Consider the following 27900-nt stretch of genomic DNA (forward strand, 5'->3'; position numbering starts at 1 on the left):
TGCTCTGGGTTGCCCCCAGGCCTGGGCAATACCGTCGCTGTGTTGAGGGAGGAACCAAGAAGGAAGCAAACGCCTCAGATGTGGAAGTGCTGGGGGTTACGATCGCCTCTCTCCCTTCTCTCTCGATTCACTGGGCGATCGTCTCTGAAATCCTCCCCGGCATTCTGTTGCTTCCTTCCTTTTATTTGTATTCCCCTCCCTGTGACATACCCTTATTGGCTCTTCCATCTGTCTATCACCGTGTTCCCCAGTCCCTTGGTGTTTCCCCGTTTTGTCCCGCCTCCCTGTATATCCCCGTGCCTGAATCCACAAGCTGGGTCATGTAGGGGCATGCCCACTTCCGGCCGGGATGGAGGGACCTACACTCGCTATTTCGGCGTCTTCAACACCGCGGGGTAAGGCTGGTACCCTCCAACTGATGGTCCTTCCTGATCGAGCCCTCCCCCCTTGCGTCAGTGGCTGAGGGACGGTGTCCATGTCGGACCCCTCTTTTATCCTCGTCGCTTCCTGATTCCTCCTGCAGCTCTGTGCTCACGGAGGGAGGGGTTTGGGTTCTGGCTCGGCTCCTAGACTGACTCTCAAGGCCCGAGGTCTGTCTCCTCTGTCGTCCGACGAACTCACTACTCTGGGGTTTTTGGCGTCTGAGGTTTGCTAAGGGTCCGGCGCGGGTAACGCCAGTCCTGCCGCAGCAGGCTGTGAGGCAGCGGAGCAGCCCGCGGCGGGACAGTGGTTTTCTTTCCTTTTTCCCTAGATGTAGTTACCCTTTCCTAATTTTTCATAGTCTTTTAAAAATGCAATAAAAAATCCCCTTCGGGGGGCCAAAAAAAAAAGAGAGAGTATCTAGGAACCCAATCTCTTTCTCCTGACTTGAACACATATTGACCCAATCAATGTGTGGGTAGTTAAAATCACCTATTAGAATGCAATTATTTTGTCTAGCTGCTTTCCTTAATCCTTTTGCTGTTTTTAAATTATTCTCTGACCTTTGATCTGGTGGGCGATAACAAACTCCCAGAGTTAAGCTTCCTTTGGGGCACACTATTTCTACCCAAATATTTCTGTAAGTGAATCTATTTCTCTTACATTCTCAGTCTTACTGGACTGTATAACCTCTCTGACATATATAGCCACCATAAACTGTTACTGTTTCCTAAACCTGATTCCATAAATCTGTTGTTTTCTTTTTCTCCTCTGAATATAAAATATTTAACACCTGCAATTTCTATGTGAAAACCTTTTCTACTGGAACTTTTTTTCAAACTGTCCCAGTCTTATGTCCCTCCACCCTCATGTACATACAAAAAAGATATGACATGTCTCAGTATCCCAGCTTTCCTTCTTCATGGTTGTCTCATCACTTAAAGAGACCCAAAAAACCTGTCACATTAATGGTTACTGTATTACAAGAAAAGCCAAAAAAGATCAAATGTCTGTAAGAGATGGCTAATTTCATACATGTTTCTGGTATTCCAATATTTATTGTATAAACTTATCAAAATCTAACCAAGTTACTAAACTCAAAATGGAAAAGTGAGCACAACAACATTAAGCTGCGTTTAAACTTATAATGAACTTGGCAAAATCCTCCCCTTTCTGATTGGGAAGGAGTCAGTCTGGACTGTACAAAATGTTTTCGAAATCTATAAACAATTAAGCATTAATTAGTGCGGAAATACCATTGGATTTCAAGATTGTTAGACAATGTTTTGTTAAAAACAGTTTTTCTTCAACCTTTAACAAGTCTTTGCTTTTGTATAATAAGGCTGCCTGGATGAACAAAAACTCCATTTAACCAAAATATACATGCTTTCAATTTCATCAGTCCGAGTCACTTCTGCTCTCCTGTTTGATTTCCCCATCTTGAACATTGTTGTCTTCCCCATCACTTTTCTTGTCCCAGTCTTTCATTGAGGCTCCCATCATGAAGTTGTCTCGCAATATACTCCATGCTGGCCCCTCTTCAGATTTAGCGTCACCCTGAGAGTTGGGGAAAGGAGTATTGGGTGAAAAGATAAGTAAATTAGGATATCAAGCAATTCCCCCCCCATTGCCTTGAATAATCCAAGCTTGATTGTACTGAGATGTATCAGAACTGGAGCTATTAATTTGTTCATAAATGATCTGGTATCGGGGTAAGCATCCACTGGCCAGGTTTGTACATGACATTGAGTTATTCAGGATGATGAAAAGCAAAAAAGATCTCTCCAAATGAGATGAGTGGGCAATAATGTAACAAATGAAATTAATGTAAGTGAAAAGTGATGAACTTTGGGGCAAAAGTTCCTAACATTACATATGCATCAATGCGACTGACCTGGGGGTCAACCAGGAAATAGTATTGGAACTGTGGTGGACAGATGAATGAAAATGTTGACTGAATGCACAGCAATACCTAAAAACTCAAATTCTTTGTTGGGGTGATAGGAAAGGGATTGGAACAAAATGGCCAGTATCATAATGCCTTTGTATAGATCTTGGCCAACCACATTTGGATGTGGATATTATAGAGCTGGAAAAGATGCAGATGAAGATAACCAACCTATCATGGGCTTAGAAGAGTGTGGAGGTGGTGGACAGAGAGAAATTTTTCTCCCATTCCCATAATGCCAGAACCTGATGCACAAATAAAGTACTTCAGACAATGAATAGTTAGAATGGAATGGCTACATGGAGTGGTGATGGCCTGATAAGACATTCATGTAGCTAGCCATAGAAAGATCTATTACCTATGAAGGATAAAATAGAACTCTCATATTCAGCAGCAGTGTGATTCTGAATACCAGCTGCTGGGGAAAAACAGCAAGAGGTTTTGAACTTTGGACCTTTCTACAATTGGATTTCCCAGGTTTAGCTACTGCGGGAAAGAGGCTGCTGGATTAAAAAGACCAATGATTTCATCTAGCAAATCTGTTCTTAAAGAGATGCTTCTCAAGGCAATCTTATCTTAATAATTTTTTTAATAAACAATCAAATGCTACTATATATTCTTCTAACAGATGACACCTGTTTGAAATAGAAAGCTTCACAGAAAATGCATGAGTGCTAGAAAAGGCTGCTTATGTGGCTAATGCCCTAAACTGTAGAAAATTCCAGTAAAAGGCCTTGTACATTGGGTCTATTATAGACCCTATTTTCTGGTTATCACTGGTATTCTCTCGTGCAAGGCTTTTGAACACCTTCACAGTTTATTTAATAGGTTAAGACCTATCAGTCTCCTCCTTTGTCAACTAGATACAATCTATTGCCTGAGGAGGCCACCTCGCATTAACTCATTTTAAGACTGCCTCTGCTTCCACACAAAACTGAAAAGGAAGAAAAGGATTGTGGGCTACAAATCAGCATCGTCAACCTGAATACAGCTCAAGGCATGGAAAGAAGACAGCTACTCAACCCAGGCATCCCTTCATACCTTAATGTTTCCCTTCTATATAGTATCTTAAGTTTTTACTCTAACTTTCATCAGAATTGTTTGGGTCTAGCATTCATTACTTGAAGGACAACAAAACAGCTGGAGTTAGTTGATTATAGAGAGATGCCACTGGGGATGCAGAAGAGGGGGATGTCAAAACAGGAAACATCTATGGTCTATTGCACAATATAAGGAACTACCTATGTCTATGTCAGACCATTAGGCCATCTATACAAGGGAGGGCAGATTATAAATCAAAATAAATTCTGCCTACTCTGAAGTTGGAACCTAAGTCCAGCTGCAATCTGTGGACCCTTGCATACTGAAGTCACCAAGTGATGAACTGGCCCGGAATCATCATAGTTGTTGTATGCATGTGTCAGGCTCCAAGAACCACAGAAGAGATTCAATGATGATTAAAAATGGGAAATCTTTATATGATACCATAATTTGTCCTTTGAAAAATAAGGGACAAAGATGTACGAAGAACTGGTTTCAAGTAGCCAGCGATAAAAAGGAATATGGGATAATGTACCACTAGTCCATCTTGGAGATACTCTAAGCTGGATCCTCAGAACTGCTAAAGGCATCCTCTAATGCAAGAAGTCAGCTGCTGATACACAAGGCTTGCATCAGTGAAAGGCCCCATGTTCAGATGTAATATCCCTCTGAATACCGCAGTGTTCCCTCTAAGCTGAGTTTTTTAGCCTCCCACTCAAACATTTTTGTCTTAGTTCAGGAAAGATGGCTCCAGAGGAAACTAATTTATGCAGTAGCCAATTGCTCGCTCACAACTTTAATGCCAGTAGCTCACAAGGTAGAATTTCTGCTCACAAGACTCCACAGCTTAGAGGGAGCATTGGAGGCAACATCAGCGGAAGACTTCAACCTCTATATACTGTTTGGGACCTCCAGAGGAATCGGCTGGCCACTGCATAACACAGGATGCTGGACAAGATGGACCACTAGTCTGATGCAACAAGACTCTTCTTATGAAAGAAACAGCTTAAAGAGAAGGATCCAGTCCCTTCTTTATTAAAACCTATCTTGCAATCAAACCTGTCTCATTGTATCTTGTATTATTCTTAAGATATTGCTTTGTTCCAAATGTTTATGGCACAAATAACACAGGATCAACAAAGACTTTTAAAAAAAGAAATATAATATTCAGCATATTCTGCTGCTTGTTAACCAAGTCATCTTTTTAGGTCAGTCATTATTAACCAATGGTAATGCAGTTCAAAGCTTCCTCCCAGAAAAGACAGCAATACAATGGGGACGTTTATTCCAAATTGTCTGTCTGGTGACAAGTATTCAGAGACAGCATTTAATAGAAAAGGGAGAGAAGAGAGGTAAGGAGCTGGGCTTTAGCTGGGTATGTGCAGCCGCCTAGTTGCCAGTTCTCTAAGCCAACAAAAAAAAAGAAGATATTTTGTACAGTGCAACAGCACCACTGTGTGGCCATATGGCATTTAGCTCTTTTACCATTTTGTGAAATTTAAAGGGGGGGGGGGAACCCAAGCGGAACACAAGCAGTACAGTTAATTAACCATTAAATACAGCTCATCAACCCCATAGTTAAGCCAAAAATCCTTTTACTTTGAGATCTCAAAACTTATAATAGTTATGATGCTTCCAGAAAGAAACAGAAGGATACCTTCAAAGTGTGTTAGTTTGCATTCTTCTTTCTCTTGTATGAATGACACTCGTAAAACATTATTGAGAGGTTCCATGATTTTAAGTTCAATACAATCAGGACCCAGGAGTTTCCTATCAGCTCAGACTTCAGGGACCATTTTAAAACACATCAAATGTTTTCACATTTGAATCTCCTAACTAGCAGGTTGATTTTTAAGGCAGCTTATGTTCCCTTTCACTCTACATAAGCTACTAATTCTTTTTACTCTATGGCTCTAGTATTTAAAAATGTTCCTGCTATTACTTTAGCAAGGGCCTTGCCTTTAGTTTCCATAACAGGAAAAGATGGTCCCAAATTTAAACAAATTTCTAACCCTTTTGTCTACGCAGAATATCCCTTTACTCCAGTTGAATACTTGCTGTATTAATTATCAAGACTTTAATAATCAAATTTTAAAGATGGTTTCTTTTAAGATTTTCACATAATGGCTAAGCAGGGGGAAAAACCCTAAACACTGGGAATCTGTTCACTGACTTATCCAATGTAATCATATGCACAAAATAATTACAAAAGCATTAAATCTAATCTTGCCCAAGCTCTCCTGTGTCTAAAGATTATCCAAATATTTGTTTTCATTCAAGTCTTTCATGAATTAGCGCCTGCAAATAGTAATGTATAAAGTTTAAGTCATCACATACCTTCAAACCTTTAACAATGCTTCTAACATGGCTATTATGCTACTGCTTTCCAGATCCAAAGATCTGATGTGATCTTAATGTACAGGCTGTATTCTACTACCCTTCCGCCAAGCGTTCATGATGCCACACTAAATGATTTACTGTCTAGTTGAATACTATGCCCTACCATCTACTTTGGCCACCAGCTTAACACTTATACCCATATGAAAGAACTCAAGCCCTAAGGTGCCTGACACCAGCAGCTGTTTTCCCTATGGTGGATGTTAAGACAGTTCCACTATCTTATGTGAGTTGTATTTTAAATGGTTTGTTTGATTTTAAATTGTTAAATTATTATATTGCTTTATTGCTTTACTGTTTATAATGCCTATGGCCTTGTTAGCCGCCCTGAGCCTGCCCTGGCGTGGAGGGCGGAATACAAATCTAATAAATAAATAAATGACTCTGCTTAGATAATGATGGCACATTTCTTTGATGTACTGGAGCCTTCCTCTGATGCAGGCGATTATGTTGCCCGTAAAGGAAAATACCAACATTAGCTGAGCAGACGAATAATGCCCATAAAATGTATGAATTCCTCTAAAATATATTTCTGTAGACAATGAAAGATATTCAGCTTCTAAATACAAAGTCTTCTGGAGTTCTGGCCCCGCTGGTGGACCTTGTGATGCCAACTGGGTTTTGGCCACTGTGTGACACAGAGTGTGGGATGGGCCACTGGCCTGATCCAACATGACTTCTCATAATTTCTTAAACTGTACGCCCACCAAACTTTGACAGCTCAAGTGTAGAAACACCTTAAAAGTTTGCTAAAATGTCCCTGCCTTTCATATCCTTCAGATATACTTGAAAGTTAACCCCCAGTTTTCATTATTTACGTCTTCCATTTAATCCCATTTGATTGGAATAACCATCTTTCCCTTGAATATCACCTTCTTTTATGTCCAGCTTTCTCTAAAATAGTTTCCCACTCTAATTTCTTGTACTTCAAATCTGTCCAATTCAGGTAAGGCATTATTCATTCTATCCTCTTATTTTCTTTTTCTTCTAATGTGTTTAATTTCCTCTCTCTTACTTCTTATTTCTTTTCTGTACACATTTTGGTTTGACCCCATCCACTGAAGATTTTTATTACACCATTTAATAGGGCTCTTTGTACCATCCTTTCTGCTTGCCATATTTACTAAGGGAAGAATTAGAGGTTCTCATTTATTCATAAACCATATATTTACACTTATACTCAGCTTAATTAACTACCTTTGATCATACATTCCAAGATGATCAGAACTGCTTAACATATAAGTCAGCTAATGGAAAAATATATTTCTGAGAATGCACAATTAGATAGAATTCATATCCTAATTCCCATAAAAAACAAGAAATATGTCACATCTAAAATATCTCATACCCTTCACAGTGAATGTGTGTTAGAATTTTTAATATTTCTAATAATAATTAATGACCCATCAGATTAATCCAACTTCATTTTGAAGTTTTAGTGGCTAGTCAACAAATCACTTCAACATTAAAAATGTTAAAATTTGATCCCTTATTAATTCAATAATTGCTAATAACTAATGACCAAATTACTTTTGAATTTAAATTTCAATTACAATACCCAATCAAATCAATCATTTAACAGCTGCATATAATTGATAGCATCCAGCTCAATCAATACATCAACTAAAAATTCATAATGAGACCTTTCAGATTTGCTTGTTAGGAATTCTCTTAAACACAATTATCTATAACGCCTTTGTTGTTCAACACTAGAATTTTGACTTTAAGTCTTACCAATCTACAAAATAATACAGAAAGTTATCACACTTTTTAGGTCTGGAACAGAAGTTTGAGTCCAGTGGCACCTTAAGACCAACAAAGTTTAATTCTGGGTATAAGCTTTCATGTACGCACACACTTCTTCAGATACTCTGAAACAGTTACCTCAAACCTTACATATTAGTAGAGACAGGGTGTGGGGGTAGTTGCCAGGAAGGGCTAGTTAAAGATGCGTAAATAACTGGGCAATAAGAATAGCTGAGATTGGATTAAAGCAGTTAAGACCTGAGGGTGGCAGAAAATTAAGCATACAATACAAGGGTTAATGGATGTGGGAACTGAGTGAGGATCCAGTTGCACCTCCAAGACCAACAAAGTTCAATTCTGGGTATAAGCAAAAAGTGAGACTTATCATGTGTAGATACACACTTCTTCAGATACACTGAAACAGATTTCCTCCAGCGTTACATACAGGGGGGGGGGGGGGGGGGGGGGTCTGGTTGCCAGAAAGGGCTAATTAGAGTCAAGATGCGTAAGTACAACTAAGATTAGAATAGTACAGTTGGTAAGGTCTGTAAATAGCAGCAAGTTAGCATACAGATAATAAAAGAGTCAACAACAGATGTGAGAACTAAGTTTGAGTCCAGCAGCATCTTTAGAATCAACAAAGTTTAATTCTGGGTATAACTGAGAATGGAGTGACTTAGCATGTGTAGTGAGATATGCTACACAAGAGGTGGAGCCAACTACAAATAGTAACTTGTTAACATTTCAAACAGAAGTTCCGTTTAATAGGAACATAGTGATTAAAAGTATTTTCTCCCATCTTCAATCATGAACCAGAAGTCCCGGGCAAAAGTCCCATCTTTCTAAAAACGCTTGGCAGGCTCCAGGAAAGGTGTTGGTGGGCACGTTAGGGATTCCTGCTTTACAGAGTACAAGAAGGCAAGTTCCCACCCTTACAATCTAAAATCTGAGAGAAGGAGGATGACAAAGACAGGGGAGAGAAGAAGGAGGTGAGGTGAAACTGGGGAAGATTGTGTGTTCATTCAAATGACATGAATATGATCTTAGCTCCTGTAGGGGAGGGAAACTAAAGGGTTGTGCAAAAGTCCTCACAAGTTTTTCCTGGGTTGTGTATCTTCACACACAAAAAATATTTTGCACCCCATCTGATAGAAGATGAGGAGGAAGCAGCTCTGCACCTTATTCAGGAAGGCATTCCATAGCTCTTGGCCAACTTCAGTAAAGGCCCTACTGCTATGTGGGAAGGGCGGGGTATAAATCAAATCAAATAAACCAACCGGATGTTCTTACCTCTTTATATAGTGCCTGATCTGCTGAACTTTGGGCTGCCAACTGTTGTTGGAAAAAAATGCCTGGTCTCTTTAATTGAGGTTTAATGTATGGAAACAGACTGCTGAAGCTTTTTTGTGGCATGGAAGTAAATAATATCACCTGGTAATCTTCTGTGAAAGGGACAGGACATTTTTCTCCAGGCCAATTGGCAACCTGATTCACAACTTACAAGCAACATTAAACGTGCTTAACATGACAAAGGGGAAAATGTATTTGGTATGGATGAGCCTGGACTCCTTCAATTTTGGTCTGGCACCAAGGTTCAAAGAAAATCTGTCAGGTCCTGGACAATGTTCCCTCTAAGCTGAGTTAGTGTGAGCTAGCTCACAGTTTTTTAGCCTCCAGTTCACACATTTTTGTCTTAGCTCAGGAAGGATGGCTCCAGAGCAAACTAATTTATGGAGTAGCCAAACCGCTCACTCACGACTTTAATGCTGGTAGCTCACAAAGTAGAATTTTTGCTCACAAGACTCCACAGCTTAGAGGGAGCATTGGTCCCGGATTACCCAGGAAGCAAAGGGCTGGATCCAAATAAATGTGCCTCTCAAAAGAAGTGGGGGACTCTCAGGAACAGCCCAGAATGCAGTGCAGGATGCTGAAGCTCAATCTGGAAATCTGAAGAAATCACAGATCCCTCATGAACACAAAGGGCCTTCTGTGCATCCAAAATCATGTTGTTTTAATACACAGCAAAAAAATGTATGGGGCTGCATTGTACCAAGAGAGGAAGGAATCCTGTCTGATATATTAATGCTATGGAAAACTAGGCAAACTGCCACCATCATTAATTGGTCCAATATAAAGATAACTTGGAAAGAGTTTCACTGAATTGTTCCTCAGAACAAGTTTACAAGTTGGGATCAAAGACCCAGTCAGTGGTAGCTCAACAAACAATTGCCACCTAAAATCACCACCACCAGCTGCCGCTCCTTGTCACCTCTCCTCCTTATCACTCAGGAGCCAGCGCAGATAACACTCCTTTCTTCCACATTCCCCAGGCATCTTCAAGCACAGCATAACCATACATGTCCAACAGGGTTTCTCAAATTCTCAAAACATTGATTTGTCTTCATACACTGCCAAGATGTAGACTATTCTACCAAACACCCCCAAATGTGTTTCACTGAAACATTAAGTTTAAGTAACATGACTTTAATCAGTTACTGGAAATGCTTAAGGTTTATGCTACCCAATGAGAACTAATGTACAGAAGAATAAGTTAAGGTATCTCCATGTAATACTATTTTCTTACAGGGTCCTACTTTGGTGAAGGAAAGAGCACCCATTCCATGTGTATAATGTCTGATGGTCTGATCAGTGCACATGTGCATTTTGCTACATACAAGCAATTGGAGACCCTGCATTCTCATGTGTTTGCCACAGGTAAGTATTTATACACAAGGCATACACAGGAAGTTTTGTCTTGTACAAGGAGACCCTTAGAATGAAAACTATTAAAGGCTACTTATGTTTTTCAGCAGGAACAGTAACTACAGATGATCTGTACACTCATTTCTCTACTGTGTAGCTTTTTTAATACGGTGTTATTTTCCATGCAACAGAAAAGTATTAGAGTGGCTCAATTTACATGTAACAGTCAAACAAATACCCCCCAGTGTCATCTCTTCATAACACACACCTCACCCAGTGTTCTCAGATTCACTCCATCATATCGCCTTTATCAGCAAACCACTAGTTGTGACTTGCAGTCTGGTTTCCAGGCAAACTGTGGCTTGTTTAACCCATTGTTTGTGGGGCAATCAAAGTATGATTCGCAATTCCAGAGAACCCACTGTTTGTTCAATACACCTATAATGGTAAATGACAGAATCCCTCCCCTCCCCAAAAATGGAAGAGGGGGTGAGAATCGCAACTGTAGTCTGGAAATTCAGAACATTACATCTTAACTAACCTAGTATGAAATGGACCCAGTTTCTCTTGAAATAGTCTGAAGAACAAAATTCCTAGGCAAAAAACAAACAACAAATTGGCTGCATGAATAGCAATAAGCTCAAATTTATATTCTCTCTGCAAAAATATCTATATACTATTAGCGACGTGTGTCTCCTATCTGCAGATACCGCAGATCAGGGCCACATTGACACTAAACAGATTTTTCAGCAAACTTGGGAGACTCTATGGAATGACAACACCCACACAAGCAAACGCAACATGTAAGTATAACATTCTTGCTGAATTATCATAGTAGAGATACCAACAGAATATATAAAGCCAAGATGTTTTTAAAGTTACAGACTGGATCCTGCAAAATTTGACCAAATGGTGCTTGTGGATCTTTCTAATCTCCACCTTTCCCCAGCAGCCTCTTGAGTCTACCAAAACTCCTCTGATGTTTACAGTCATGGGAGCCCCATGAATGACATCACTTCCATCTCCACCTTGCACCAATGGCACTTTTTGCATCAATAGAAGCTCTTATCAGCAGAGGAGCGGGCAGAGACAATGTTGCCCTACTTCAATGTACCACCAACACCCCCGCGCCCCATCACATTTTGCTCACAGGGCTTCCATGGCTCCGAGCACTGGATTTTTAGATTTCAGAAGGTTGCTGAAGGAAATGATAAAGATGTGTATCGGTGAGTGCCCTTGCATTCGTAAGATCCAACCTGTTAAGTCTTCATTTGATTACAGATGCAAAGCATGCAATTCTGAACCCACTCAAAAAATACCCCAGTGATCGCAGCTTCAAATAGTTTGCTCATGCTAATATTTAGTTAACACAGGAACATGCTGCAGCATCAAACAGCAGTTCCATCCAAGCTGCCACTTCCTAAAAAAGGCTCACTGGTGTACAAATTATTTAACAATAAAAATTTCAATAGTGATAATGTGGCCCTGCCACATTTCCTAAGATAGTGGGGCTGGGGGCCATGGAAACTGTGTGTGCAACAGTCCTTGTGCAAGCAGAAGGGCTAGGGTTGCCAAGTTGATCTTTGCCGGGAGCGGGGGTCTCCCGGCCGGCGTCTGGTGCGTGCGCCCCACACGCACGTCACCCGAAAGTGACGGGAGGACGCCGGGCACGCTGGGGGTGGGGCCATGGCCATACAAGGGGAAACCATAGAGTTTTCCCTTGTATGGCCATGGCCCACCCCCCCCCCGGGGGGACGTGGGATCCCTAAGAAGGGCTGAAATTACTCCTGACTGTCTGCTAGAGCAAAGTGAAAGCGACTGTATCCTCATGATCTTCTGTATACAAGACATAGCCAAGTTATTTCTTCTGATACAATTTTAAAAGCATATTAAATAAAATCATGTAAACCATCTGCTGCTCTACATTAGACTGCTCCATGTGCACCCTGTTATTTCACTAAAATTATACTGGAGAGCAACATGCTGCTGTGGCCCTATTGCTGTTGCAAGCAGAACTGTGCTGCTGGATCCAGCCCTATTCTTTGACAAAAGGTTGTCAAACATCCTTCTTCAGAATCTGCAAACCTTGGCATAATTATTTAAGCTGTTCCACTGCCATCAAAATGAGCCATTCAAGAAAACATGTTTGGACCAGGGTGTGAATAGCCTTTTTAAACATTACTCTGAGGACTCATTCACCAAGACAAACTAATTTTTTGTATATTGGAAACATATCTGGCATACTAATATGCTCAATTAGAAAACAAAAATAATGCCAAGATGACCCTTTGCAGACAATAAAAACTAAGACCAGTTAGGACATGATTTTTACTGGGCAGTAAATGCAAAACATCAGATAGTGTCCAAACTTGCATGTAACATTAGGAAAGAAAATAACGGCTTGTAACTAGTCACTGAGGAATTTGGAGATCTTTATTCAGCCCTATGCAGGATTGCAGCCAGACTCAGAGGCTTGTTAAATTCACCTAGGAATTGAAAATACTTTTCAACGGCTGTCTTAGTCACTGAGCTTAGCCCAGGGGAGCCTTCCACCCATTTTTCTGGCTACTTGATTGCATGAACACTTTTTAAATGTTTGGACAACAGTCTGTCTAGTTTTTGAATAGCTGTGGGCGGGTATAATACAAATTACAATACAAATTAGGGCTGAAAGCTTTCCTCAACTTAATAGATCACTTCAGCCACTAAAACTTTAATTGCAGATTTAAAATTTAGCTCCTAATACATCAATAGGGCAGAGGTTGAAAGACTTTCTCCTCTGAACATCAAGTGTATATAAAAAAAGTGTTTTTTCTTTCTGGTCTGTATACAAAGCCAGCAGGTAGTTTGTGCTTCTGGTACAAACCACTGTCTCTCATCTACAGTTGCCAGCTCTGACTTGGAAAATTCCTGGAGATTTGGGGGCCCTTCCTGGGGAAAGGATTCCATGTCTCCTAGGCTGTATGGTATACCATAGAGGCTTCCAGGTGCATGCTTCCATATGTGATGCAACTGTGTCTGAACTTACACAGTCTTCTCAAGCACCTCCCCAAGGCGTTGAGGTCCTAGCAGATGAGGGAGGGTTGAACCCACTGTTTATTACCAGTTTCTCGCCCAACCTCAATGGGGGACTGCACCACCAGACACCCACTATCAGCGTACCTGCCCAAGATGGCAACTGCAAAGCTGATGCATTGAGACCATAGCTGCTGATGCTCCTGGTCCCATGGCAATGAGGGTTAGGGTCCAAGACTGCTCATGAGCAGAACATCTCATCATAATGCAGCCACGCAGCCCCTGAATACTCCCTGAGCACTCTGTGTATGAGATCCCAATATTTTACTGGCACTGGGCCTTGATCGGGCTGTACCTGCATCACCATGTCCATGTAAATTGTGTAGGCCAACAGCCAATTGTCAAAATTCTTGTCCGACTGCCTACATCTAATTTTCTTGAGCTCCCTGGGGTCATCCTGCACCCCTTCCTTTACCTCCACATTCTGGAATAGAAGTGTGAACATGTCCACATACTTGCCCCTCCAAATCTTTATCTTCGTGGCAAGGAACAGGTGCTCACCCAAAGGGAGGGACCTCTCCATGTAAACAGGTTATGTGGTGCCATAGCCCATCAAGGAGGTTGGCCGTCTGTCCCAGTGGGCACACCCTGACCCTGTGCAGGCCCCAGGCCCCTCCGTCTCAGAGCTTCCACGGTACCAAGTTGTGGAGGGAGACCGCCGCAACCAAGCCTGGGCAGCGTGCCAGCCTCTCTGTTGGCCAGCATTCCTACATTGAGCCTTAATTGACTCCCCCGCCCACATGGTTCATCGCGAGGAGTGGGGACAGGCAAACACCAGGGTCTGCTTCACTCGTCAGGCACCAGTCTTTTCTATACACAAGAAATGTTATTGATCCATCAAAGGTCCCAGGAAAGCACTTCAGTTTCAGCAACATGCAAATTTATTTAGATATGGTCAAAAGCCGAGCAATTTTTTTTTCTTAATCTACCAAAAATATTGCAGAGTAAAAATTTAGAACTGGTCACAATTATCTTTAGTAGGACAGTGCCTAAAGATCACATTGTTAGGCATTTCTAGCAGCAGATAAACACACAATTATCTTGGGTCTCCAAACACAAATGCATAAAAATCATGCACACAATTGATCATCTGAAGCCATCAGCAGCTTTTAATCAGAAGGCTCTGTTGCAGATGATGGAAAGCATCACAAGCCATTGTTTATTGCACCTGGAATCTATTTGGTCCTGGATAACTTCATCTGAAACACACAGCAAGTGTTCTTTTCTGCTACTCAGTGGATAATTAAGGCAGGACAAACACAGGTTTTCATTTCAAACATAGCAAGAGGACCACCCAGGGAACAGACCTTCTCCACCAATCTTTTCCTCTCCCCATTATTTTCAGCTTCCTTTTGGAGGTGTTGCAATGGTTGATGTGTGAATGATCCAATGCTTCTGGCTGACATTCAGCACAGATTAAGGACCCTGCTAAATTAATAAAGTTTAGCAGTGGATTACAGAATAGGAGTACTACACGCACAATTAAAGACTATGTGCCTTGGGCCCCTGTCACACGGGCAGGAAACTGCAGAGGAGAAGTGTGGCTGTTTGCCCCGGGGCAAACTAACATGCAGTAAAGCGATCAGACCTACTGTGGAGGTTCTGTGGAGGTACTGTGGAGGTTCCATGGCAAGGGAGAGGTGCCGATCACAACACACGCCTGCGCGCAATGAAGAAGCGCGCGGCGTGACGAACTGGTTTTCTTTTTTTGTGTACACTACGAATGCGCATGCTCCGTTGGGTGCGTGTGCGCATCCACGGAGACGTGGGGGGAAAAAAACCCTTTTCCGCAAGGGGACATGGGCGGGCGCCGGATACCACCGGAAACGCGATCAGACGCCCGCCCTTGCCCCGCAGTTTCTGGAAACTAGTACCTCCAAGGTACTATTTTTTTGCTGCGCTTTTTTGGCAGGAAGCCTCAGTTGTGCCACGGAAGCGCTACGCTTCCCAGATGTGCTGGTGAGATCGCGACCGGAAACTCCGCTTGTCTTCCGTATCTCTTGCGTGGCTAATGTTGCGTGTGACCGCAGCCATTGTTCAGTATTTCCTTTCAAAGAGTTGTAACAAATTCTAACAGTTGTTAAGAGCATTACTATTACTCAACACACAGGGGAGGGGATTCTACAATCAATGGTAACTCAAGAAACCTCCATAAACATGTGCCTTCTCTGCTTATTCATGCATGGATGTATTTCCTTAACTGGATCTGTATACTGGTTTTTGACCAGATTCTCAAGGCAGCTCACAATGTTCATAGAACATAACCTTCCATTTACAAAATAAGCCTCCTTTCAATTTAAAAATGAAAAGCATAAAATATCTGGAGTTGTGAGAAGACTGGGGTTGGGGAGAGAACAGGATCTTCAGTAATGAACTCAAGAACAGCTCCTCCCATCGCGAAGCCAATATGGACAGGAAGCAAATGAGGATCCAGTCATGATCACATATATTCATAAACCAAGTAATTTCCCCCCTGTTTTGAATTCAGATTTCCCAGGAGTTGCTGCTAGCACCACCATACCCAATCAACCAATGGTGTTCACCACTTTAGCCTCTAAGACCAGCGCAACACTCTATTTCCAACAGTAGCACTCTTGAAATTTGTCAAATACCAAGATGATGCCAGAGATATATGGAGGAAGGAAAAGAACTAATTTGCCACTTACTGAAGAGAGTATAGAGAAAGACACTTGTTCCTGCCAGGGAAATACTGAGCGCATTTTTACTATCTTATTTACTTCCTTTATATCCCATCTTCCAAAGCAGCTTTCATTGTTCTCCTCTCCTCCTTTTTATCCACACAAAAATCTTACAACATACATTAGGGGGGACTGCCGGTCTACGGAACAGCGATGGCGGACACTCTCCCCACAAAGGGGAAGGGCGAATCGTACACCAGCGGCCTGGAGGGGTGCCACCTCAAGTGACACCCCCACGGAGCCTTTGTGATAGGCTCCAGGCCAGGGGGCTTTTGAGGGGTAGCCTCTTCAATGGCATAATGCCGGAGAATTGAGGCTCCCCGACGGTCCAGTCGCTGAATGGCATTCGGGCACAAGCTGGACTGACCGGGACAAGTGCCGGAGATCGAGCGGAATGGCGTAAAACCGAGCGCGGTCAGAGAAACTGACCGACAATGAACGTGAGTTCTGAATAAAACGGAGTAGTTTGAAAAGCGATTCCCCCCCCCGCTGTTGAAAAAAGAGATTGCAAAGAGGGACGCCTCTTATGCGAATGAGCGGCTAACGGACACGAAGGGGGAGAGGGGAGGAAGTAAACCAAAAGTGTTTTGAGAGATTTATCTGAATTGCAAAGTCGTTTGGCGAGTTTTCCGAGTTGCGTGGAAGCGGCAGAAACTGTAAACAAAACGGGAAAGATGGCGGCCCAGCAGAGAAAGTTTAAAACGAAGCCGGGCAGTCAGAGTCCAAAACCGGAAGAGGGAGCAGATGTCCTCAAACTCCTGGCGGATATGCTCAAACCGGTGATGGAACAACTCGATGGTATTAACCAGCAATTGACCGTGATGAATAAAAACTTTGCAACACAGCAGCTTCAGCTGAATGAAACAGAGAAAAAAGTGGAGCAGGCAAATGAGAAAATTAAAGAGATAGACACCATAAGCAAGAAGTTGAAGAAAAGGATGGGAGATGTGGAAACGAAGCAGAATTGCCAAGAGAATCGAGTTTTGCAGCTACAGATGGAAAAAGCTAACATGATTCTCAGGTTTGCCTACCTGGAGAAATAGTGGTCAGGTTTTCAAGAAGACAAACCAGAGATGCCATTTTAAAAGCAACATCAGCAACTCCACTGAAAATTGGAAATGTAACCATCAAAACCTTAAACGACATTCCATTTGAAATCAGACAAAAGAGGAAAAATTACAAAGACTTAATTTCTTTCCTTCAAACTAATGGGATATCGTACAGATGGGCGGTTCTGGAGGGTGTCATCTTTAAGATCAACGATAAAAGAGAGAAGATAGACTCCACTTTTAAAGCTAAATAATTTTTGAGACGTCAGCTGGGGACAGACGAAGAGTCCAAAGAGGAGGAAACAAAGTCTAGTGACTCTGCTACCTCTGGAAGAGGACTCTGCGGCAGAAAAGGGTGCAGGACCTGCCAGAATGGTATACAATTTCAGAGACAGAAAGCCGAAGTAAAGGCAGAAGGACTTGGAAAATGGCCTTTTGAAGCGAAGAACAAGAAGATGATCAGAGATTTCTCTCATAACAACTAATAAAATAACATATAGTGAATTGTTATAAGCAAGAACTCTACAAGTATATTGTGATATTAGCACTTATAGTACTAACAATTTTACTAACAGTGAAAAGATATCCTCTCTTGGGGTTTTAGTTTAGTGTGGTTTGCTTTCCTTTATCCTTAGTTGTAGTCCCTTCCCTAATATTTCTTTGTAGTTTTTGTAGTATATGCAAAATAAAAAATATCCCTCTGGGGATTTAAAAACAAACAAACAACATACATTAGGGGTGTGTGTGGGGGGGTGTGCGTGCCTGCCTGCTTCCCTGCCAGCAGGCTTCCATGGCAGGGTGGGGATTCGAACCTGGGACTCCCAGATCTTTGTCTGACTCTCTACCAACCACTACATCACACTGGCTACTTCCCCTCTGCATTCTTCATCTCTATCAAAAATAACCATCTCAATATGGTACATGCTGTACATGGTACACAGTACATGGCTTGAGATCACCTGAAGGAATACCTACTCCCTTACAAACCTACCCAGCTGCTATGATAATCTTCCAAGGCACTGCTTCAGGTGCCCCTGCCATCTGAGATTATGTGAGTAGCAACCTGGGAGAGGGCCTTCTTGGTCATGGCACTGAACTCACTTCCCAGAGAGATTCGCCTGTCCTTTTGTGTTGCTATCCTCTGCCAGTGGGTGAAGACTTCGTTTCATCTGGCATTCCCTCAGTGATCCCTCCTAGCTACGTCTGAGGGCTCTGAGACTCACTACGCAGCAGACGTAGTTATTTTGGTCCCGTGTAAGGTAGGATAAAGGACGGAATGTGACAGTATAACCTGATCTTGTCAGATCTTGTAAGTGAAGCAGAGTTGATACTTGGATGGGAGACCACCAAGGAAAAAAGACTGCAGAGGAAGGCAACAGCAAAGCAAGCACTACTGCTTCTTGCTTGCCTTGAAAGCCCCTTGCTGGAGTCACCATAAATTGGCTGTGATTTGACAGTACCTTAAGTCAGCTGCGATTTGACACACAAATGTATATTTTAGCTTGATTCAAGTAGTTTAATGATGTGTTTTTGTTCAGTTTTAAAGAATTTTATGATTTGTTTTTGTTCTGCATGTTTTCAATCTGTTAGCTGCCTTAGTGGCCCTGATGAGGGCAGAAAGACGGGATATAAATTTTGTACATAATAATATGTCAGTGCTTTTTTCTAGGTAAGAGATGACAGAAAGGTGACAACTCACACCAAGAAATTATTTCAAGGGTTATAACTGTAGGAAGATTCATGATGTAATCTTCTGAGTTTGGCCCTCTATTAGAGTTTGGAGAAAAGGTACTTGGCCCCTGAGGGGGAGCCATAGGAGACTCTGTCCTGAGGGGAAAGGCAGTCCTAAGTTAATGAGAAACAACAAGATACCAAAGAAACCACTGGATCACAATAGCAGTCTCTTCTTTTGATCCAAGCAACTAATCATCAGTTCGCTAAAGGGCAGCTGCTATTCAGACACAGCTGACTAGGCAAGTGTCACACTACAACTCAGGGTTAATTTGATGAGACTTGCATGCCAGCCTCAGGGGTAAGGACACAGTGATCTTTTCTAGCCCTAAGACTTCACGAAATCCACAGAACTAAGTCTCATGTGACCCACCAGTGGGTGGTTGAGCTGCCACTGGAATTCAGTGCTCTAATTATATATATCACAACATTGTTCCAATAAGCATTTCTTTTCTGGTCTGCATCACTAAGCTTGAGTCTCTGTAGAATTCCTCTCTTCTTTTTTAAAAAAAGTTTAGAACATACTCCTTATTAAGGGAATGTTTGCAGATTCAGTAAAGAGACTGGCAGTACTAAGGTCTGAATTCTCTGTTCACAAGCCAGGTAGGGTTAATGAAGCCTTAATGCTTTGTTGAACATCTTAATCCTGACCTGGAAAGATCAGAATGCCTATCGGAAAGAATCCATTTTTATGCTAGTTTAGCCCTTGGCCTCCCTGGAGAAGAGCCTGCCAAATCCTGGCTGTTTTGTACCAATTCCTAAAAGAACCAGTTTGTGATACAGACCATATAAAAAGCTTGAAGGAGATGGTACGTTGCCAGCAAATTCCAAAGCGTGCGATCTCTCCAGGTTGGGATTAAGATGCTTGACAAAGCATTTGTAAAAATAAAAGACAGAATTATGTTCCCCACTAAAACCAGAGAGGTTTCTCGTTTGGGCTTAATGGGGGAGTGGGGGTGGTGCTGGGTTCACAGCTGTTGTGCCAGCACATGAGAAAAAGATGCTGGGTACAATGTGTCATGAAAGAACAGAAAAGCAATGGTGAGAGCCAGGAAGTTGGGGTGGGAGAAAGAATTAATAAGACAACACTATTCACCTAAAATTGGGCAGATGAGGGTGGGGGAGAAACAAAGATTAGGATCTTGCCCAGATGACGTCATTTAAGAGAGAAAGGGAACATCTTTCCCTCATTTATTTATTAAACTTATACTCCGCTCTTCTCCTGAGGAGCTCTAAGTGGCTTATGCATAGTTCCCTGAAGGATTCCCAGCTTAAAAGGCCAGACCTGCTTTGCTTCAACTATAGAACAATATCACGTGCTTTCAGACTATTCTCCGGTATTTTCCCAGATACATTCTAAATTTACGAAACACAGACAGCAAGGAAACTAAACACATCTGCTCATATTTTGTCATGCAGCCTACAGGAACAGCAATCGCCAAACTGTTAATTAAAGGTGGCACTGACTTGCAGAAAGGAGGGAGGGTCTGGAAGGCAAACATTTTGCCTTGCTTCCCCCCCCCAACCCATTAAAACTCAAGCACAAACTCATCCAGGTGTTCAGACTGTACTTGAAATGAGCATACTACCACCAGGCCATTCTATTGCTACCATGTCCTACACTCAAGTTTACCCAATGGTGGTGATAGTAGCCACATGGAAAAAACTGGTGATGCCCTAAAACACAGTTTCAGTGCTCCAGGTGTCAGGTCTATAAGAAGTGTTGTTCCTAACAGCCCACCTCCAAGGTATTAACGAGGGACTGAGAGGTCCTTGAAACTACATCTTACAGGTACACAGAGCAATGGTCAATCCTGCGGCAGAGTTCTATAGATACAACAGAGGCTCTTGCAAATGAGCCTTGTTTCTAATGGGTAAATCTACTAAATGGGAGAAGAGAAATATGGTGGCCCACTATATTCCCAACATTGCTGTAAATGCAATGGGGCCAAATTTTGGAACAGGCTTGCAAAAGTAAAAGCAGGATAAGCATCTATGCTAAACAAGAAAGAACAACGGATCAGCCTTGATGCCACAGGAAAATCATCCTGTAGCACTAGATAGATTCCAACCAAAACGAGTGGTGATCATAACCAGACTGACAGTACTAGAATTCTAGTTCTTGAACTGATTTGAGGTTACAAAGTTCCCTCAAAAGTCAGAAGTCAATTTGGGACCAGAAAGATAGCTAATTGAAAGTTCGGGGATTCTTCAATGCATTCATTTATTTAAACTGTATTAGTGATGCTAACCAAAAGCATCTGAATCATTTTACAGAAGGACGAAAGGGCTTTGCCATTTTCGAACTCATGTAAAGAGCACTCCAGGAAAGAGGCCAGAGAGAGAGAGAGAGAAAGAAACTTCAAGATCATGATCACATGGACAATTAAAGCTGCAGGTTTAATGTGGAGGTTTCAAATAAAATATCTGTGGTTATCTCACTTCTGAAGTCCAATAAAGCAGCCCTAATCGGATTAGATATTTTGGAGTCAGTTCATGATGAATTTACAAGATCAAAAGATATGTGTCACAGGTTGATCCAAAGCACTCCTCCGTGTACCCAGTTTAAATATTACTTTGTTTCAGTGTTGGTCAGCACAGATATTCAGATAGAGAGGGATAAGGCAGTCACCAAAGTTTGCATGGAACAAACTATGGTATTTAATGTCAATTAAATGACACACAAAAACAATTAACAGCCATTTGTTTATTACAGCAGTGAAGCACCAACTATTTGATCATCTGATCTATGTTTTTCATTTAAAGTGTCTACAATTTAGTCCTACTTTTCAAGTTGACCAAAATCACCAGGTATTAGGTTGGATCTATCAATGTACAAGTGGAAACATAAATAGACTTAGTGTATTACCGCTTGTGCTAGATCTTGTGCAATGCCTAGCACTTTCCTTCATATTTATTATGGTTTCCATAAACTGCACAAGATCTTGCACAAGCGGAAACACAAGTGGGGATATATACCTTTGACTTTGTGAAAGTGGCTGCCACAATCTTTTCTTGTGTTACCACTTCCGTAAGAGCTCTAGCACAAGCAGAGATTTTGCTCTGGATCCAACGCATTATGTGGAATCAACCAGCTTCTCCACTTACGGAAAAGGGAGGATGGATGGGGAGCACCAAAAAGAGTATGCAGGAGATCACGGCACATGCATGGACAAAAGCCAGCTGGATCCAAAGTATATCATATCATGTCCCATAACAGCACATGGAAGGACCAGCATATACATATATTAGCTTGGGAACCTACAGCCACAGTACAGAAATGAAAGAGAAATTTGAGAATGATTATGCTTCACGTTTACAGAATCATAGTTTAGACTGTGCTGATTTCCAGGGTAGGTCTGGTATTTCTGGCATGACAGGCTGGCTTTACTTGTTAAGATTAAATGTGTATGCACGTGTTGCTTTTAAAGTGCAGTACAGTAAATTTAACTCTGGAGGATGGCGGAGGACAGGAGGGCCTGGCATGATATGGTCCATGGGTTCGTGAAGCGTCAGACTCGACAACAGTGAATCTAAATACCTCAACAGCAAATTGGAAGAGAAAGGGTGCAATAATTATAAGGTCTGAGTCAATTTCTCTAGAGAATACCTAATAGAATGTGTATGATTCTGCCATCAGGTGTACTCTTTCTATACACTGGGTGGTGGAAGAGGAGAAGGCTGTGGGAAGGGAAGTGGCTTTGGCTCAGTGGCAGAGCATTTGTTTGGCATAAAGAAGATCTCAAGTTCAGTCCCTGGCATCTTCAGTTTTAAAAAAGGATCAGGTAGCAGGTAATGTGAAAGGCCTCTACCTGAGACCCCGGAGAGCGGCTGCCAGTCCAAGTAGACAATACGGACCTTGTTCTGACAAAGCAAATGTGTTCCGTCCTGGTATGTATCTAAAATACATTTTCTGCCAGAAAAAATACGTTTCCACTGGAGGGGGAGGGGACAATTTTCACCAGTTACCTCCTCCCTCTGCAGACTTTCATCCTGTGCCTGGTGGTATTCCCCAGGCATTATACTTCAAGAATGCAGAAGGCAACCAAAATGGGACACTGGGAAATTTTCTTTCTATGAATGGGCCTCCACTTGTGGTACTTTGGTTCCCACCCGCTCTGTGTTCCTGAACATTTTGATAGCTGCACAGGATTTCTCACAAAGTCAAATGGTAGGAACACAACAAAACTAGGCCAACTCATGTAAAACATAGCTTACTTTCTTTTGATAACTATTAAGGGCAGAAATAGATAAAGGTTTGAAATGTTTGCATTGAGATATGTTACCTTGAAATTTAAAATGAAAACGGGGAAAGGAAAACAGAACAATGAAAAAGAGGGCAGGGAGGAGCATTGCGGGAAGCCACCAAAGGGGGGGAAGGAAACAAGAGAAATGGATATGTGATTAAAGGAATGTAACTGAATGTTGAATATGTTGTAATATCCAAAATAAAAGTTTTGACATTTAAAAAAAAAACTAGGCCAACTCTGACCCAGAGCAATACAGTGAAAAGACTTGTTATAGTTGGACAGGAATGGATTACAGGAGAAAAGCTTACAGGAGAAAAGGAAATGGAAACTACAGAAGGAAAGAGGGGTAAAGGAAGACCTGCACATTACAGAAGGAGCAGATAGTCTGAAATAGCATCTCAAATCCAGATTTCATGCCAACCTTTGGCCTTCTAAGGCAAAAAATAGATGTAATTCCTGAAAAGTTGAAAAAAAATTATGATATTTCAAAACTGATTTTGTGAAACACTTGGGAAAATCAAAAAAGGAGACACATCACATGCTAGTCACTCAACATATATTTTCTCACAAGTAAAGGCAAGCAGACCCCCCTCAACTCTATTCTGGTTCTTTACAGTCCCACAGAAATCCAATGCTTATATTCACTGGCACCAATTTTTCTCATCAGTTTTGCATGTAAGATATGCTGCTTGGTAAATTTAGTTCTATATACATAAATGTATTTATATATACATCATTGCCAAGTGGAAACTATGCACATGAACTAGGTAATATACAAAATATGTCAACTCTTTTGGCAGCCAAGACTCACCTGACCACAGCGTTAGCTATGCATAGCCTTCAGTTATGTACCAACAGATCACAAAAAGCATTGTTGCTAGAGGAAAACTGCTATTACAACACCAGTTTTTGTTCTTTCAGCCTTTGAAATGAAGCAAGCTGGATAGATTCAAGAAGAAATAAAACACTTGGCAACAGTCTATGTTGCTCTTATTACCCATTGAATTTTTAAAATATTTCTATTGTACACTTGCGTGGAATTCAGAGGGTTCTTCATGCCACGGAGTGTTTCAGCATGCTTCCTAAAAGAACACTAAACAAAGAACACATGACAAACCGTTGTCTCCCAACTGATTAAAGTATGTTCCTTGCTGGCACAGGAAAGCACTTAGTTAATCCCAATGGCTTATGGCCAACAGAAGTATTCCACCCACTACCAAGCACAAAGTTCAAGCACAAATGCAAATATGCATTATAAAACATGTAGCTTCTGAAATCTTATGAGTCTCAGACCCCTGGTTCTGCTCCTTTTAAAATCTGACCGATCCAACATCTTTGTCCTCATATGACTTTTAACTATATTGCGCTTGAAAGGAATTTCGTGTCAGGAACCAGCCTGCAGCTATGCCAGAACACAGGTAATGAAAAGAAAAATAGCTCCACACCCGGCTTTCAGTGAAAACAAACTAAACAAAGTTTCATCCCAACTCAATGTGACCAACAGTTTTCCTGGGGTCGGTCCAAAAATCTTTGTAGCCCAGGGTCCCATTACTGTATGGCAAGTGGCAGGTGAAGCAGAGCAAGAATAAAACTTCACAGGGCAATTACTTCACCCCCCACTGTGTAGTTCCATTCTTCTAGCAGCCTAATGCTCTGAACACAAGCAGCTCTATGAGGCTGGATGAATGACTCATCATCTGTGTACCCATTATGAGAGATGTGTGACCTTGACAACAGATATAGTGTTTGATCTGGTTGTGCAAACAAGGACAGTGGAGAACCAGCACATGAAAAGAGACTAGACAGATATCCAGAGGGCAAGAACAGTGGTATGAAACTGGAAGAACAGAATTAATTTATAACCTGCATCAGCAGATTTCCCCCTTTCTCCCTTCCCAACCAACAGTGGGCCTCAAGGATTCCTACATTAAAGACACAGTGTGTTGGGTTGGTCCTAAGTATGGAGCCTTCCTGTAGCAGAACTTCCCTTGCACTAGTAAAGTGAAAAATGGAGGATCCAACCCAATGTCCCTTTTGCCAATACCATGATGGTTTCCTAGAGACTTGAGCTGCCCATGACTGAACTATATCTAACAAAAAGGTATGAAGGGGAACCAAGAGATGTAAGTACATCTGGCATGGTTGCAACATCAAATACATGTCCCTTTTTTAAGGTCCACAGCAAAATAACAAGGAGTCTGCTGAAAATGGAAATCAGGTGACAACTACTGTAAATACAATATTTGGACATATAGCTTCTGGACCCTCATTTAACATTAATAAGAAGCAACTCCTGGAACAAAATCAAACTATTGATGGTATACTCTGATTTGGACAATAACTTAAGCTGCTTCAAATCCATTAGTCATCACCTTACCGCATAACAACAGAAAGACAGCTGTACAGATCAATTGTGGATTGCATGAAAAGCCAGTAATATTTTTCAACTCCCACTTTAAGCCAGCTCACAATATTTTTTCAGCATGTCCAAGCAGCCAAAACAGTGCTTTATGTACTTGTGTGAAACAAGAATGCCACTTGAAATTGCTGCAGACCTATACCTGCAGGTGTCCGATTGCTTATGTTTCTCTGCATAAACAAATACAGCGTGTGTGAGCAGAAAAGCTCCTGTGAGAATCAGCACCAAATGAAAGAGACAAAGCTCCAGTTGCACACTAATTTCAGGCCAAGACAGCAAAATTACATGGATGTCCACGATGAATGGCTCACTTTATCATGTGGGAAAAAATCTCTACAAGAAATGGGACCCACCTGTTTGCTTTTCAAGGACTTCCTAATGGTGTTTTGCTCCACTTCTGTTCCTTCCATCCCTCTCAGTACATTAATAAAGTCTCTCTTTGAAACAGATGATATCAATTTGGCCCGTTTTCTGTCGGAAGTCCCTGCCTCTTTTGCCTTCTCTTCAACATTTCTTTGGTGCTTCCGGACAGCATTAAATAACTGGACTACTCCCCTGAGAATTAAGAAGAAAAGTTTAGGCATCCAAGTGTTATCACTGAAACATGACCAAAGTAGGGTAAGCCTGGGCATTTATGGCTTAATGGTATATCTGCTACAGGCATACAGTGAGGCACAGGAAAAACCAAGGCTAGTACAAAGTCAATGGCTAGCAGAGAAACTATATTATTCAAAAGCCAAAGAGATTAAAATCTGCCTAATCAACATATTTTTCACAGATGTTTGTATTGTTCATGTTCCCTGAACAGCTCTGGGTTGGATTCAACAATCTGCAAGCATAGCTCCCCTCATGGAAGAGAAATTTCCCTCTCACTCCCTTCTGTTACAATCCCAAACACAGCCCCCAGAGGCCAGGGGCCTTCAGAAACAGCACTAACTGTGATGTGGAAGTCTGTAGTGACAGGGGGAATCAATTAAAAAGCATACCCTCCACAAGCTAACATGAGAAAGCAATCAGAACACAACTGTAGGATCCAACCCACTGTGTCCAATTATCACCCAAACATAAGAGACAAGTAACTATGACCACAATTTGTAAAGGCAAAACATACAACCTTCAACCTGTGGTGGACATTACAAAATCCATCTTACATAGCACCACAGTTTGCATTTGTACATATTATGGGATAAACTTCAGTGGTTTCTCTCTCAAGGATGCCTGTATTAATGACTACAGAGTAGCAATATTCAAAAAATGATGATGGGAAGCACCGGCGTAATCTTCGCGGGGGCTGGGGGGCTGGCGCCCCCCCCCCGAAATTTCCCCAGAAGCCCCGCCCACCCCTCGCCCTCCCAAGCCTCCACGTTATGGCCGCCCCAGCTGCTGTCCTGCCTGCCTGCCTGCCAGCTGTCAGAGCCGGAGGGAGGGGAAAGATGCCTGCAGTTTGCGCAGCGGCAGCGGCTAGTTCTCGGCCGGGGCAGCGGAGGCAGGCCAGACTCGTTGTCGGCACTCGGCGGAAAGCACGCCCGGAATGGAGAGCGCGAGCTCGGGGAAGGGAGGGCGCTGGGTCGTCGTCTGTGCGTGCGCCCCCGCCTCCCTTCACTGGTCATTTGTTTAAAGGACATTTGCTTCCTCCCGGCTCGCAGAGCCAGGTGATTTTGGGATTTTAAAAGCTGCTTTGCTTTCTATCTTTTTTCCCTTCCAGAACTCCCCCCCCCCTTTCATCTGTAACTTGACTTCAAAGGCCCCATGTAGTCGTTGTCGGCACTCGGCGGAAAGCACGCCCGGAATGGAGAGCGCGAGCTCGGGGAAGGGAGGGCGCTGGGTCGCCGTCGGTGCGCGCGCCCCCGCCTCCCTTCACTGGTCATTTGTTAGGAAAGGACATTTGCTTGCTTCCTCCCGGCTCGGAGGTCCCTGGGGCCCAGCAGCAGAGCCAGGTGATTTTGGGATTTTAAAAGCTGCTTTGCTTTCTTTTTTCCCTTCCAGAACTCCCCCCCCCTTTCATCTGTAACTTGACTTCAAAGGCCCCATGTAGTCGTTGTCGGAGGCGTTCCCTCTAAGCTGAGTCAGCATGAGCTAGCTCACAATTTTTTAGCTTCCAGCTCACACATTTTTGCCTCCGCTCAGGAAGGACGACTCCAGAGCAAACTGATTTATGCAGGAGCCAAATTGCACGCTCACAACTTCAATGCCAGTCGCTCACAAAGTAGGATTTTTGCTCACAAGACTCCACAGCTTGGAGGGAACAAAGCTAGCTCACAATTTTTTAGCTTCCAGCTCACACATTTTTGCCTCCGCTCAGGAAGGACGACTCCAGAGCAAACTGATTTATGCAGGAGCCAAATTGCACGCTCACAACTTCAATGCCAGTCGCTCACAAAGTAGGATTTTTGCTCACAAGACTCCACAGCTTGGAGGGAAC

General features: G+C 42.3%; 1 protein-coding gene across 1 annotated transcript in view; it reads right to left on the reverse strand.

Moving 5' to 3' along the window:
- Positions 1-965: 965 nt before the first annotated feature.
- The window catches only part of RRP15 (ribosomal RNA processing 15 homolog), a 38886-nt gene continuing 11951 nt past the window's right edge, over positions 966-27900 (reverse strand). Inside the window, exons 4-5 of the mRNA XM_015411000.1 lie at positions 25832-26033; positions 966-1977 (exon numbers count right to left, since the gene is read on the reverse strand). Of these exons, the coding sequence (XP_015266486.1) occupies positions 1819-1977; positions 25832-26033 (361 nt within the window). The 3' untranslated portion in view covers positions 966-1818. The remainder of the gene's footprint in view (positions 1978-25831; positions 26034-27900) is intronic.

The sequence above is a fragment of the Gekko japonicus genome, unplaced genomic scaffold (assembly GCF_001447785.1).
Source record: "Gekko japonicus isolate JY-2015 unplaced genomic scaffold, Gekko_japonicus_V1.1 scaffold401, whole genome shotgun sequence".
NCBI classification, from domain to species: Eukaryota; Metazoa; Chordata; class Lepidosauria; order Squamata; family Gekkonidae; genus Gekko; species Gekko japonicus.